Genomic DNA, 15,689 nt, shown 5'->3' with positions numbered 1-15,689 from the left:
GAACAACACAGATCACGATATATAGATATTTTATTACAATTATCATCTATCTTAGCCTTATATTCCAGTTTGTACATTTATACAGATTACAATGATTTGCTTACAATACAGTGACCCATAAATACACCACTCAACCAGGCCTTTTAATACACACAGTGTTTCTCTTTTGTTAGCGCTGCACAAGCCTGGAAGAAAACACACTTGAAGAGCTTGGGTCCGAGTCAACTTGTCAAGTTTCTGACACCCTCGTGGAAAAATGGCCGAGTACCAACTGCCAATCGTTAAATGTTAATGCTGTTTTGGTACAAAGCACGTCATGAACTCAAGGGTATAAAAATAGCCATTTTGTTTTTTTTTTTCTTAATTCTACAATATATACATTAATATTTTCACTGTTAAATAAACAGTTTTGATGGTGGTTTATAAATATGTATTACTCTAAAATACTTTGTTACTTTACTGACAATGTTTGCAATGCTATGCGTACACCTATGAAGACTCAGGACTTGTGTCTTACACACACCTTGGTAAACTGAGTGCTGTGAAGCATTTAATAGCAAGCAGACTGCATTTTAAACAGTGGACATGAGAGGCAGAGATGAGCGGCAAAGCATTACCCAAAGCTGAGGATAAGAGAATAACTAAATACTATGAAATTATGCAGTTTTTCCCCTTGTGCCCTTTCTTCTTTTTGGACTTAGTCCGTAGGCCGTAAGGAGGAGAGGACATGCCTGCAACAGGGCTGGGCAAGTCGTCAGTGTAGTAGTGTCTGTGGGGTCTGGGCTGAGGGATAGGCTGACCCAGAAAAAAGCCTTCTTCCTCAGAATCAGAGGAGGAAGAGGAACATGTGGAGCACCAGTCATCATCATCCCCATACATATCCAAGAACCTCCCCATGGCTTGGCCCTGTAGCCTGTAGTCTGACATGGCAGCAGGATTGGGGTGGCCATGGAAGGCTTGGTGCCCCTTTGGGCCAAGGGCGTGCCCTCTATGGTCCATTTTGTAGCACATTTGGGCCCTCTCCTTGGGCAGAAGGTTAAGAGCATTGTCAGAGCGAGACTTGCGACTGCGGTGCCTCCTGTGGTGGTGATGGTGGCGCCCAGAGTGAAGTTCCTGGCCCTGATCCTCAAAGTGGTAGACTCTCCGGCGAGTCCGTTCACTCATCGGTGGTTGGCGCACTGGGAGATCGCAGTAATGGCCATTGTCCACCACGTCATCAGAGAACTTGACTTGCTGTGGCCTAGATTGTGAACGTGTCCTCCTGAGGGCAGGGACATGAGGTTTGGGTATGTCCTCTGGAAGAGGCACCTCCTCTTCTTCTGGAACATGTTCCTCCACCTCCTCCTGCTCAGATACAAGGCTCTTAAGGGAATTTGCACTTCTGTGTAACATAGAGGAGTTGAGGGTTCCCATATTACTGGTTTTCTCACAGTCTTCTGTCTCCAGCTCATGGAAGCCTTGCAGGGAATATACCAAAGGTCTATCTTTACTATCACCATCTACTGAAGCCCCTGGAGAGGAAAGAAAAAAAACATAAAAATGTTTGCAATTTGACTCAAGACTCAGTTTCATAAAACAATCATTGCTATCCCCTATGCTATCCCCATGTCATGTCTACTCACCAGTAATATTGGAGAGTGCCAGAGAGTCCATAGAGTCTCGGACACTCTGATCGGTCTTCTTGAACTCGTCCGTAATGCACTCCAAAGAGTCATTATACCATTGTGGCTCCTCTCCCTGGAAGCCTCCTTCAGCCCCATGATCCAGCTCCAACTCCTGGATCTTTCTGCTGCTCGCCGGACCTGGGTGGCTACCATAGGCTGAGTCCCCTAGCCCATCCTGTGACTGGGCCCAATACATGTCAGCCTGGTACTTCTTACTGGCCAGGCTCCCCCTTCCTCCTACACCACTGCTGCCAGCTTTTGATGACTCCTGCTTTGACTTTGCATCCTTTTCAGCGATCCAGAAATCCGTGGGTCTGGAGTCATTGGCTTGCTGGAAGACCCCGTGTTCCCCAAACTTTAATAGCAGCTGAGTCATGTAGTCTTCATGCTCAGCCCACTCCTCCTCCTGGTCCTCAGGTGCCTCGGTCTCATCACCACGTTCCCTCCAGAAGTGCTCATCAGACAAGTTCATGTGGGCAAGCTTATTGGTCAAGGTGTCGTCTGCGTTTCCACTGAAGCCAGGGAACTTGTAGTTGACAGAAGGTGAGAAGAGGAGCGATTGTCGGCACTGGTCGGCTGAGCGACTGCTCTTGCCCATGCGCACACTGCGGCGGGATTCACGTGAGCGTGCTGACTGGAAGGCAGAGTCGGAGGAGTCCGATGCATGCATGTCTTCCCCGACACTGCAAGCCTTGGAACAGTAAATGCGGCCCTGGTGTGGCAGGAAGGGGCAGCCCAGTAGAGAGCTCTTACACTGGGCACAGCTGAAGCAGCTCTCAGTGGCGTGCCAGTGGAGCCCATCATAGGTCATCTGAGCATGATCAACACCTGGAAAACAGGAAATGTTAAGGTGGTTAGCGATACTACTCTGAAGGCTAGAGATTCATGACAGGTGTTTTAAGCCCCTTTCACACATGCACTGAAAACCTGAAATTACCTTAACATTACCCAGAGGAACTGTATGTGAGAAGGAAAATATCCAAATCAGTTCTACATTAAACAGATTTTTCCTTCCAGCTCCTTAGTACAAAGTCTGTGTAATGTCCGATTAAGTCCATGTGTGAATAGAGCAGAGAATTTGCAGCAAACAAGTGGGCATGTTGATGACATATCTATCATGAAGCTCATGCAAACCAGACAGAAAAAACACCTGAGGGTGAAGAAGGAGGGTGATTTGTTTGAAGACGGCAATGAAAATGTTGAGCTGGAGAGACGAAGAGATTCAGGAACTTTTGTTGGTAAGGGTCAAAGCCAAAATCGTCAGACAAATTAAAGTAATGGCAAGAGACTCTTTTTCATGATCAAATTATGAACTGGCTATGTGACTGCAGCATAATCCATGTCATATCCTGCCTCTTGCATCTATCCAGGCGCCACCTCACGCCTAAGCCAAATGGAGCATTCCCAGTAGGTGAGAACGCTTCTGGCATAGACAACCTCCTGTTGTGTGCAACATGTGTGAAAGAGAAACTCTGGAAAATGTCCAGACCTGATTCTCTGGACATTGTCTGGAGTTCAAATGGGAAAACAGCATTATTCTAACCCTAGAAAATAATCTTCTTACCGATGTGTTCTCCACAGGCCTCACAGTACTCTGCATAGAGAGACTCAAAGCAGCCACAACAGTATGGTCTGCCGTCCTTCATGATGTAGCGCTGGCCCCCCAGGATTGTCTCACATTCAAAGCAGGCGAAGTGCTTCATGTGCCAGTGGCGCCCCTCTGCCTCTGTGCACTCATCAGCAAAGATAATCTGCAGACATAGAAGTAGACTGGATAAGATAAAACTGCCAGCTCTTGCCTTCCTGGCTGTCATCAGTCTGTATATTCATGTTGGATTTATTCAAGACAGTGTAGAAATAAATTAGATTTTACTGCTATCCCAGAGTTATTCTGAAAGGCCATAAACTTCAGACTCTGGATGTTTTTCCTTCACTACACTGTTTTCTCTCAGTATTTCAGTTTTTGTGGTTTTTACCTCGTCGCAGGCTGAGCAGCGTGGTTTGAGTAGCTCAGCATGGTGCCTTCCACAGTGGATCTTTCCATCATGGTAGAAGTAGATCAAATCCACCAGCAGTTCGCTGCATGTGGAGCAGGCAAAGCAAGCGGGGTGCCAGCACAGCCCAGGGCCCGCCCTCGAGGAAAACACTGCCATTTCTCCGCCGTTGATGTTTTCACCACACTGTAATATGCAGACATGACCACATGGTTGATTATAACATCCTGTAATGGCTGTAGTTCTGAAATATTCTGTGATAAAACAATCTGAACCCTACATAGGTGGTTACATCTATCACACAACTGCAAGGACATATCTTTTGCCTCAAGCCCTTAGGTGCTCTCCCTAACACAAAGCCTAGCCCATAGAAACAAGCATCGTAATGAGGGGGTAATTATGTGTCTAATCTTTGTGTGCCTGTCAATCAGGTTGGCCTAAACACAGTTCCAGGTGGCCAATATGTTTTTCTTTCCTGACGATCATATGAGGACTTATTTTCAAATCACCTACAGTGCTCTACAAGCGAATTTTAAGCAAACTTTTAACATGTTGCTAATGCATAATTTGAATTCGGTGCATTTCTTTCAACTGGTTTGGGGCAAAAAACTAAGATACGTAAAGTGTAATTTCGTCAGCAGTTGACGGTATAGGCTATGCTTCATGCATGGTTGTAATCCCCAGTAAACAAGCTAGAAGAAGGAGACATTAAAAAATTGGAAACATCTGACCCATCTACGAGAGCAAAATGGAGAGATGTCTTGGGCATTGGGCAAGTTTTAAATATTCTTTCATGTCAGCTAGTATTGGCCATGTTTCTGCTATTCGGTTATGTTTTGGGAACATCCAAGAAGACTGAGAAAGCAGAAACAGCTCCTCAGTCATGGCAGTTAAATGTTTGCTACATCAGAACCTGGCAAAGGCCTTTCCATGGCCCATTTAGCGTATCAGCTCTTTTTCGACAAAGGCAGAAGCCACCGCAAACAAGTTTAAAAACAATTTTGCACAACTGAAGACGTTTTACACCATTTCTCATGCAATACTTCGAAATACTAATAAAAATGCATTCATGGAAACACACCTACTATGAATAATATGGATAGTTAACAAGAAGAAAAAGAGAAAACATGGATATCGAGTGGGGAGCTGCATCAGTGGGACTGTTTTGACAAGGTTTATGGGGACCTTCTTACAGCTCAATGATCACTGTAAATACTAAGTGAAACACTGTCATGAGCCACTCCAACCACTCAGCAGTAAGGTCTGCATGGCTGCAAATCCAGCTTGTGTTTAGGGATCTCTTAAATAGCATGACACTGAGATCTTTATTTCAGCTTTCTCTTTGGGTTCCAGCTAAAACTGCATTCAGATTAGCCGAATACCAAATACATGAGATGTACGAAGAACCGGCTGCAAATCCTTTTTCAATAGTGAAAAAGGCTTTTGGGGTTTTGAAAGAATATTGATTTGGATCTTGTCTTCAAAACATCATACCCCCACTAATCTCCCAGTGCTGTCCATGTTTACAGTTGGAAATGACTGATGCAAGACAGGAGAACTTACATGCTCACAAATGCTGTTCAGGAGATTGCGTGGCAGCAGTTTCACTGTGCCTCTTCCCAGTGCTTCCTTCTTCCTCTGAACACTGAACATAAGTAGCTCCTTCTTCTCCTCCTCACTGAGGGACTGGCAGTAACGCACCTGGGAAGGAAAGTGATAAGTTATGGATACGAAGTAGAGAAATTTCACAGTCACACACGTTTGCATTATAGAGTATATGATAAAGATGGATGACATGACAGCTCCACAAAAGTGAAGTCAGAACATCTGGATGGACCCTAGTGGCTGGCTGCGTTATAGGTCAACCCTGCCCCCTCCACGTTAGCGAATGGGACATGGGCCAAACTAAAATATCAAAGTCTTTTTTTTTTTTTTTTTATGTAGTTCTTATTGCGCTAACGTATGTTCAAACGTTTGTCTGACATGTTTGGTTTTAATAGTTATTTGGTGCTATAAAAAGGGGGTGTGATGTCAGGATTGACAGCTATGCATGCCAATTGGTGTTCTTGTGATAAATAGTGCTGTCCGAGATTGGTCCGATGGGTGTATTGGGGGAACTTGACTCCACCAAGATCACTACTGTACAGGCTCTGGCTCCAAATGGCGTCACCAGCACAAGATGGCATCAGCCATATCTGGTATATTTTGGCTTCATTTTAATTAAGTGGGCAGAAGTGGAGATGTGTCGTCCATCTTTGTACAGTCTATGGTTTACATCAGTGAATGGCATTCCTGCTTTTAAAGGTCTGCTATTGAAAAAAACTGCAATGTTTCAAGTTACCTTTTTATATTACACCCTTGAAGGAACCCATTGCAAGACTGTTGGCCACTAATAAAGGTTATAAACTTAGGTAAGTATGAGAGAGGGCAGAGTGCATACCACAGCATGCTGAACAAAGGCAACTCTTGACCCCAGCTTGCCCTTCCTACACCCCCTACATATCTCCACCCACAGCCATGATTGAGAACATCATTTTTACAACAGGCCTTTTTGATGTTTCCCGAAGCCTTAACAAGAGGGAAAGCAGACGTTTACACAAACAAGGCCTGTGTTTAGAGTGAAATCAAGAGGCCGGGCAACAAAGGAAGAGAGACAGCCAAGTCGAACTGTGGTGCCACTGCGGTGGTGGCATCACATAAAGCCTCTTTCAACCAGCATCCCTCTCTCCTGCTGAGCAGTCCTCGTAAAAACCACTGCTATGACAGGAATCTTGCTGGTGGGGGCTCCCGGCAAACATCATAAAATCATCAAGTCAAAAGTCACATTGTGCCCACACTGCATGTCTACAAGATTGTGGAACAAAAATCCCCCAGTGTGATGTCAACGTGAATGCCAAGGGCTCACATTAGCGGGATGGCATGGAGATGGTGAGGCTGTTAACACCGTGGGTTTAGCGGGCAACAACAGATTTGGTTACTCAAACAAAATGGGGAGTAAATCTTTAAATGGGAGAGCTTGCTGGAGCGGGTTTTATGATACTTGCATTTACGCACACACAAAATATTCTCACCTCATTATCATGCGGTGGAAGCTGGTAGAGGAGCTGCTTGATTCTAAACTTCTCTCCCGGACTGTTCACGTAGGGGATTTTATCCTCGGGCAGACAGGAGAAATATAACTGGACCTGGAGAAATGATAGCATGGAGTAAAGACATCAGGCACAGGAACACAGTCTGACTCAAAGCCAATTTCAAGAGCTTCAAGGCTTTGTGACACTGCTGAAAAACATTTTAAAAAAATAAAATACATTCCTGATTATAAGGCTGAAAACTTTTTTTGTGGTTCAATGAATCACCACACAAGACAAATAAAACCAATTCCAAATGATATATTTTCAAGAATGCCTGGTCATCAATCTGAATATATAGCTGTTTATTGTTTCCCTGAGAAGTTTTTGAAACCCCAATATTCATACATGGAATTGCAGCAATATATTATTGTTATGATCCTGGACAGAGGAGCGTATTCATGAACACAAACTCTTTCCCAAGGAACCAGAGACCTGACACATTAATTTGGGATGAGACACATTCTGGGACAGCTCTGTGTAAAATGTATGGAAGACTGACTTTGTGGAATCAAAGTGTTTACTTGAGTTTTTGCAAACTCCCAAATCAGCTTTATTTCTACAGGCAGACACAGAGCGTGGATGCTCTTTGATGACGGCGCTGGAGGAATCATTTTCTTCATAAATCCATGCTAAACAAGTCAGAACAGGTCAACAGGTCAAATCAGTTTAAGGGTTGTGTTTTTCAGTCATATGTTTGTCTCTATAGGGACAGGACAAAGCAGCCTGTCGCTGTGGCACTTTGACCCTTGGGGCTGACCACTGAAAACTAAACTTTATGAGGGAGGGGCTATTACAGCCGGCCAGATAAAGAGTTGGGATGTGCTTGTCTTGTGTGTTGGGGAGGGCTTCCTGCAGCTTTGACCGTCTAAAGGGGGGGAAACAGCAATTTACCCTGACAATCACCCTAACGTTTGCCCCCCACCATAAATTATGCACATTTTCATGCTGCTATTACCCCTCATCCAGCTCCCTAGGGGCTGGGGAACAGTCAGCTAACACCCAGACCCTATGTGTGTCTTCACTGTAATGATGACCCATAATACACGGCCCATTGAGGGCAATGGCCGCAGTAAAGGAATTACAGTTGACCCATGCATTTCTCAAACAAAAGGCCCAGCATGTTTGGGACTTAAGCTTCTCTGTTGCTGTGAACCCATCTCTCCTTGCCCATCTCCCCCTCATTGCTTCCATGTGTGTTGTTTAACAAGGGAAGCGGGATGGAGAGGAGGGAAACACAGAGAGAAATGAGGAGAGAGGAAAGAGGGGAAAACGCAGCTGATTTGGGAAAAGTGCCACATCACACTGGCTGCCCCGCGGACACATCTAACAGCCCTGCTTGTGTTTGTGGAGGAGAAGGCTCGTTAAAAGACGGCTCCCTTGATTCCCGATACCGCCAGCAGCAGTAGGCTCGACCCACCAAGTCCTCCTCTTAACAGATCTTTGATAATCACAAGCAGACTTCTGCCGTACCGCAGTTTGTAAATAAAACTACACACATCCTGCCTGTAAGTGGCTGCCTGCTAGAGCCTGACAAGTCTGCCTCAGACAAAGGGGACAAAGCAAAAGTCTTATGAAATATGTTGTCTGTCCCATAGGTGTCATCATCCAGTTGGTATGTCATTCAGTAATGTGCTGAGCAGCTTTTATCTGGGCCAGGCAAATGGGCTGGAAGGGAGTTGAAATCAGGTCAGAGCTGTTTTTACTCTCTGTCAGGAGGATTCACAATTATTCACCATGGTAAGGATTTGTGAAACAATAAAATAGGTACCAGAACTGAAGAGAACAATATCATTTTCTTCAATTAAATTAATGAACAAAAGCAATAAAAAATGACCCTGAGGGTCAAAACACAGCAGCATTTCAGAAAACACAACCACATTTCAGAAAACACAACCACATTTCAGAAAACAGAGCATTTCGGAAAACACAACAACATTTCAGAAAACAATATCTCAAGACATGACTTTTCAGAAAACGCATTTTATAAAACACCACAACATTTCGCTGTGTTTTGTGAAATGTTGTGTTTTTTTTAGTTGTCATGTTTTCTGAAATGTTGCCTGTTTTCTGAAATATGTTTTGTGAAATGTGTTTTTTGAAATGTGGTGTTTTCTGACATGCTGTTGTGTTTTGTAAAATGCGTTTCACAAAATGTTGCAGTGTTTTGTTAAACGTGCTTTGTCTAATGTTGTGTTTTCTAAAATGTTTTTGTTTTTTGACCTTCACGGCCACCATAGAAAAAATAGTCCATTGTGAGAGATATTTTTCTCACCTGTTCAAGTTTTCAGAAATGTTGTGTTTCATAAAGTGTCGTGTTTTCTGAAATGTTGTGTTTTCTGGCATGCTATTGTGTTTTGTAAAATGTGTTTTCTGAAATGCTGTCGTATTTTCTTCAACATGTTTTGTCAAATGTTCTGTTTTCTAAAATGTTTTTGTGTTTTGACCCTCAAGGCGACCATAAAAAAGAGTCCACTATAAGAGGTATTTTGCTCACCTGTTCAGGTCTAAGGCCAGGGGGTACCCAGGCATACTCCTCCAGCGCACAGCCTGAGTCATCATCAGAAGTGGAGCTGCGCTGAAAGCCTGTAGTCAGCTTACTGACTTTGTGCTCCATCATCAAGTCTCGCTGGCGTGCTCCGCCCTGGAAGCCAGCCGCCGACACTGCTGCACTCGCCAGGCTCATCAGACTCTCTTTTTACTAGACAGGCAAAGCAAAAGATGGAAGGATGGAGAGGAGGAAGGAAGAAAGAGAAATTGAGGGTGGGGACAGAAAGAAGAGGAGGAAGGATTGAAGTAGACAACAAAACAAAATGTCGGTCAACAAGCCATTACATCAACCAATCCTCGCCATCCTCATGCCATCTAATCCACTTCTCTCGTGTCAGTGCATGTTAACCACCGGCTGAATCACAACATCACTGTCTCTTTCATGAGGCTCACAGCCCCCCCTCAAAAGCCCATTATGGTATCTGAGCAAGCTTTTCTTGGTTCACTTCTGGTGATGAGTCTACTTCATAAAGACACTCATAAACAGAACTATACCCTTTCACTGCTTTTGTGGTGGCAGTTAAACATGTGTCCTCCTCATGTGGTTTTGAGGATATAGAGACCATTAGGAAATTCCCAAAGCTTCATGAGGTGACGTCCGATCTCATTATAGTGACAATAACAAGCAGCTAGCTATTCATAAATACACGCTGAATTCAGAGTTGCTTATATGTACGCCCATGCTGCACAGACCTCACATTCCTTTCCTATACTGTAAGTCAGTTTGCCAACAATTCAAAAGCAGGAACAACACCAGACGCTGGCTGCTAAATCTTTAGGTTTCACCTTATCTGTGGTGCTTAGGTCTGAATGAGTCACCATTGAGCCTACTGAGGTGCTACGTCATGCTTTGTCCCGAGAGGGGCCACCACATGGGATCTGATGCTGGCTTGATCAGTTGAGCCTGAGGTCTGTATAAACACAGGCCTGGCCTTAAGAGAGGGCCACCATATGGGGAATGTTCACAAGTCTGGTCGCTCCCTTCATCTCCCCTTTTTTCTTTGGACTGTTTGTTTTCCAACCTGCTGCAGTGAGTGTCTCTTCATCCTTTCATCTTTTAGATGGACACAACAATGGCAGACAGGTGAGGGAGCAGAGAGAGATGAACAGAGGGGCACTTGGATGGATGGGGTCGACTGATACTCGGTTGGACACTGACAGTGCAACAGAGGGAGAGGACTAGAGCTAGGAGATCAAAGGCTGGTACAGTGTTGATCTATGTGTGTGGTGGTGGCCAGAGTCACTAATGGTTTTCTCTGCAGCCGCACCTTCGCAGACATGACTGTACTACAGTAGCAGGGTTTCCAAAGGATCCTTAAAAAGTCTTAAAAAGCAGTGATATCAATAATTAGGCCTTAACTGGTATTAAAATGTCTTAAATCAAGCTTGTAAAAGTCTTAAAAATGTTAGGTACCCTGGTACCCTTGATGACACACAGACGTACTCAACTATTCAAACAAAATTTTATGGGCAACAAGGCAACAAGGTTTGGTGCATTTTATGCAAGAAGTTTTTCAAACTGGTCACGATGGGAATCAAGGAAATGGAATCCCATGTGCAGAGAAACACCAAATCGCCAAGAAAACTCACCAACAACATCTTGTCTCAGCCATGTTACAATTCAGTTCATAACAACGTTAAATTCAAGACTTTTTAAGACCTTTTTAATAACACTTTATATGAAATTTGAGACCAAATCTACAATGGAAATACACATAGGAAATACACTAGTAAGTAGTCTGGTGTCAGTTCAAAATGGACAGTAAGGAAAAATGATAACAGTTGGGTGAGTTTAAGTTTAATGTGTTTAATGTAAAAAGAAAACAAAATCTCATCACTGTCATAAATGCTATTCATTATTCTTATTCTTATTCTTATTATTCTTCGGTCTGTCCCATTGTCTGTCATCAAATCTGAATTTAAGACAATTTAAGACTTTTTAAGGACCTGTAGACACCCTGTTTTCAGTCTTATATTTTGGTTATTGTTAAATTACTCTTAAATTTCATTCAGAATGGCATTCATGAAGTCTTAAAAGGCCTTAAATCTGACTTGCCTTAAGCTGCAGGAACCCTGAGTGGCAACAAAGATTAAAAAAAATGCAGTGCATAGCTGGAAAAACTAAAACAAATAAATAATGTAATTATTGTCAAGTCAGCTTATTCAGTAACATCTGTTGAATAGCAATAGCTAACATTAGCCAAAATGCTATTGGTCATAGTAGACCACTTAAGGCTGTAGCAGCAAAACCCCTTACTTTACTGAACTGAGCAAGAATGAGGAAGAACATATTATTTGTTCTTTTACTAGTTGCATAGTTTCACTTAAGGGATTAAAAATGTGCATTTTGACAAATTGAGTTGAGCTGAATGATCATTAGTTACGAACCAAATCCCTCCTATAAGCCCACTTTGTTTCCTGTGCAGGACCAAGCAGAGAGGAAGATGATGAATGTGTGTCCAGTTGTGGTCATCTCTCACAGGCCAAAGGCTCTGGCTGAGATCAAATGGGAGCCCAGCCAGCCAGCATCCAGCAGCCTGGCCCTTACACCACCACCACCCCCCAAAAGCCTCTACCCCCTATGGCCGGCAAGGGCACCGAGGGCCGCGGAGAGACAGCTGAGAAAACCAGACACACTCGAGTGCGGCCTTTGAACGCCAATGTGACAGTAAAGGGGCCTGAAAATCTGCGCTCTCTCCTGGAATGATATATATGCCTGGCTGCCCCTGGGAGTGCGCGGCTCCTATGCATACATGAAGAGGGAATGCACACATTTATACTGGAGCTAACACTGACGATGGCGTGCAGATATATAGACACAGGCTACTATAGGCTAAACTGGTCCACACACACACTCACAGCAGCATAAACACCCTGTCAGAGTCAGCTGTATGCTCATGTACCCTGCTTCTCGTTCAGTGACAACTCTTTCTGAGATAGTGGCACACCAGACTCCCCTGAGGATGATTAACTGCCGCACACCCCGCACGCCAAGCCAGGCGACTACTGGCTATTCATATCAACTCATCTTCCTCAAGGACAAGTCATCCCTGTGGCCTCGCCGCTGCCAACGACTGGCACGCCTTCCTCGAGCCTGCCCAAAGGCTATCAGGGTTAAGTGTGATGGATTGTGGCGGCAGTAGATTCATGGGCTTTTTTTGGAATTTGTGCCTGCATTATACCACAAAGTGTCAAGTCAGGCGGATTGGCTTATGACACGTCCCATTAAAACGCCTCTGATGTCCTGAACAATGGTGTCTTTGTGGAGGAATCCACTGAAAACTTGTTCCATCAAGAGCCTGTTTATCTCGATGCAAGTCTTTTTTTTCCTCCTGAAGATGTGGTGTGTTATCTCCTTATACATGACAGTTAAAGCCCTCAAACCCAGATAACCTGTCTTCAGATGAGAGGGGGGGGGGGGGGGGGGGGGGGGGCAGCAAGAAGACACTCTCTTGTTCTGTTCGCATCTATTGACTTGCAAATGAGACCAAAATAACCTGCAAAAATGTGGCCTTGTTTGAGAGCAGCTTGGGTTTCACATGGGAGATGGCTAACTATAGGCAGGTTCAGTCAGGAGCCCGGAGAGACTCCGACTTCACAGCCTCGCATTTTATCAGGCACAGACTCACTCATGCGCTACATTTGTTAGAAAGATGTTTGCTTTCACACGTTGGCCAAGTCTCCACAAGGATGTCTCACACAGCCAAACCTGACTCACAGGAATGTCAGGGTTGAACTTAAGCCAGGCCCGCAAAGAGGAATAAAGGATGTACACAGCTCGATGTGAGCGCCTTTCTCATATAACCACATCTGCCTGCATACTAATTTTGAGTGTCATGCACTTCATTTCCTCCGACCCTGCCCAGAACACTTCCTTAACTTTTTAAAGGACAGAAGCACTGAGCCAACTAACTTAACCATACTGACTTACCAACCATGGGTGGATTATGAGACCATGAGCCACTGGGCACAGTCATGTTGTGTCTCATTGTGGTTGTTTTGCCCCATTTTGTAGTTATTTTGTGTCTCTTTGAGCTCATTTTGTGCTTTGTTGGGTTTCTTAACCCTTTTTATGTTCATTTTCTGTCTCTTTGTAGCCTTCCCTGTCTCTTTGAGGTCATTTTGTGTTTTTATTTTTAATATTGTGTCTTTTTTGGCTGTTTTATGACTCTTTGTAATCATTTTATGTCTCTTTGTGGTTGTTTTGCCCCATTTTAGTTATTTTGTGTCTCTTTGAGGTCATTTTGTGTCTCTTTGTGGTTGTTTGACTCCTTTTAATAGTTATTTTATGTCTCTTTGTAGCCGCTTTGGGTCTCTTTGAGGTCATTTTGTGTCTCTTTGTGGTTGTTTGACCCGTTTTAATAGTTATTTTATGTCTCTTTGCCATCATTTTGTGTCTCTCTGTGGTTGTTTGCCCTATTTGTAGCTATTTTGTGTCTCTTTGAGGTCATTTTGTGTCGTTTTTTGGTTGTTTGATGCCTTTTTATAGTTATTTTTTGTCTCTTTGACATAATTCTTGTGTTTTTTTTGTAATACCGTGTCTTCGTAATCACTTTGTGTGTCATGTTGGTTGTTTTGCTCCATTTTGTAGATATTTTGTGTCTCCTTGAGGTCATTTTGTGTTTTTTTTTTGTTACATTGTGTCTTTTTTAGTTGTTTTATGTGTCTTTGTAATCATTTTCTGTCTTTTTGTGGTTGTTTTGCCCCATTTTGTGTTGTTTTGTGTCTCTTTGCAGGTCCTTTACATCTCTTTGTGGTCTTTTTGAGTCTCTTCCTGGTCAGTACGTTTTAATTTGAGTGACATTTTGCAGGTGAGGGTCAGGAGGGCCTCTGACACATCAGCCCCTGGGCCTGTGCCCGGTAGTCCTTTCATTCATGTTTCATGTTGTTAACTCACTGACTCATCACTTGTGCTGGCTTTTTAAGTTTCTCTCCCAACAAGGGCTGTATGGTTTGTGAGCTCACTTCTTCATCTCCCCCTCCTCACTGCTCCACTTCCCCTTCCCTGCCCTCCTCCCACACTTGCCAGACCCCTGCAGTCCTGAATGTTTAACAGCCTCTCGCTCTTTTGTAAAGGTGCTTGTTAACATGGCTTTGGGAGCTGCAGGCCTGCATATCTGACTGATCTGCCCACAGAGGGGCCAGAGGGTTGCGGGGGTGCTGAGACTGAGGCTGAAACAGGGTGACTGACATGTATGAAAATGTTAATGTGTCTTGTTCCACAAAAGAGATGAAATGTAAGTCATGGCAGGTGAAAGAGGCAAGCTGGAACACTTTGAATGGTTTTTGGTGAATGAAAAGTTTGACACATCCCACAAGATATTTAGAGTGAATGAAGGTGCCTGTGTTCTAGAAAGAAAGGGCACAATGACTCTGATAGTCTTGTTGAATTTTTACATTCCAACAAGCTCTGTATAACAGCAGCTCAAAGAACATGTGTGTACAAACTTGATTCATTACGGAACAAAACTGTATTCACGCTTAAAAACCTACAGTGTAATGTTATTTATCACTTTGTGGGAAACAAACCTCTCACGGGACCTCATACTGTGACTGACCAATAAATACAGCAAATCAGTGACATTTTTAAAGAGCATTCAACAACACTTAAACCAGAGTCCCCCCAAAAATCCAGACACTGGAGCGTTGCATTAACAACCCTTGAGAGAGTGCACAGGGAAAATAAGCAGCTTCTGGTCTGAATTACTGTCTATATTCCTCTAGGAAGTGGATGATGGACAAGCACACAACCCAACACAGTGCTCTCTGTCAGTTTGGACCGGCCCGACATGTTTAACTTGGCTCCTGCGAGCTCAGCAATGCAGGACAGGCTCTACTTGAAGAGAAAAACAAGATTTTCTGTTCAAAGTCTCTGCTTACTTGAGCTTTAACTCAAACAAATCTGTTTTTTATGTCAGAAGAGATACGTCTGAACTCGCTGCATATCCCTGTATACACAAATATCTTCAAATGACAGCCTGTCAACTGTTGGCACTGTTGTTGTATCCCTTGTTGGAAAAAAAAGTGATCCAACAAACTAACATCGTCAAACTGCAGGCCAGATCAGATTAGTTAAACAATTTGATCTTTAGGTGAACCAGCAGCCTCACATGTAGCTAAGTAAATCAGCTTTTAAGGTTAAACTTGCAATTGAATGATCCAATAAACCAACTAACCATCATTAAATCAAGGATGCTCATTAATGGCATTTCAGTCTGCAGAAGATTTGAATCCAATCAGTTGCTTAAAGCCTGAGCCTGGCTAACAAGAGACCTAAAGAGGAGCTCCGTGTGCAGCTTTGAGGTGCTACATGGCTTGGTCAGCTCATTGAGGCCTCCTTTCAGGGAGTGTTT

General features: G+C 43.7%; 1 protein-coding gene across 2 annotated transcripts in view; it reads right to left on the bottom strand.

Moving 5' to 3' along the window:
- Positions 1-12: 12 nt before the first annotated feature.
- Positions 13-15,689, bottom strand: part of prickle1a (prickle homolog 1a) — a 34,124-nt gene continuing 18,447 nt past the window's right edge. For both annotated transcript variants that reach the window (XM_033635596.2, XM_033635597.2), the window contains exons 2-8: positions 9,284-9,487; positions 6,730-6,843; positions 5,222-5,359; positions 3,641-3,844; positions 3,229-3,415; positions 1,623-2,492; positions 13-1,511 (exon numbers count right to left, since the gene is read on the bottom strand). In XM_033635596.2, coding sequence (XP_033491487.2) covers positions 649-1,511; positions 1,623-2,492; positions 3,229-3,415; positions 3,641-3,844; positions 5,222-5,359; positions 6,730-6,843; positions 9,284-9,472 — 2,565 coding nt within the window. In that variant the 5' untranslated portion in view covers positions 9,473-9,487 and the 3' untranslated portion in view covers positions 13-648. The remainder of the gene's footprint in view (positions 1,512-1,622; positions 2,493-3,228; positions 3,416-3,640; positions 3,845-5,221; positions 5,360-6,729; positions 6,844-9,283; positions 9,488-15,689) is intronic.

This window comes from Epinephelus lanceolatus, chromosome 5 (assembly GCF_041903045.1).
Source record: "Epinephelus lanceolatus isolate andai-2023 chromosome 5, ASM4190304v1, whole genome shotgun sequence".
Classification (NCBI taxonomy): domain Eukaryota; kingdom Metazoa; phylum Chordata; class Actinopteri; order Perciformes; family Serranidae; genus Epinephelus; species Epinephelus lanceolatus.
The sequence above is the reverse complement of the archived record's forward strand: the minus strand, read 5'-3'. Positions and strand labels throughout refer to the sequence as shown.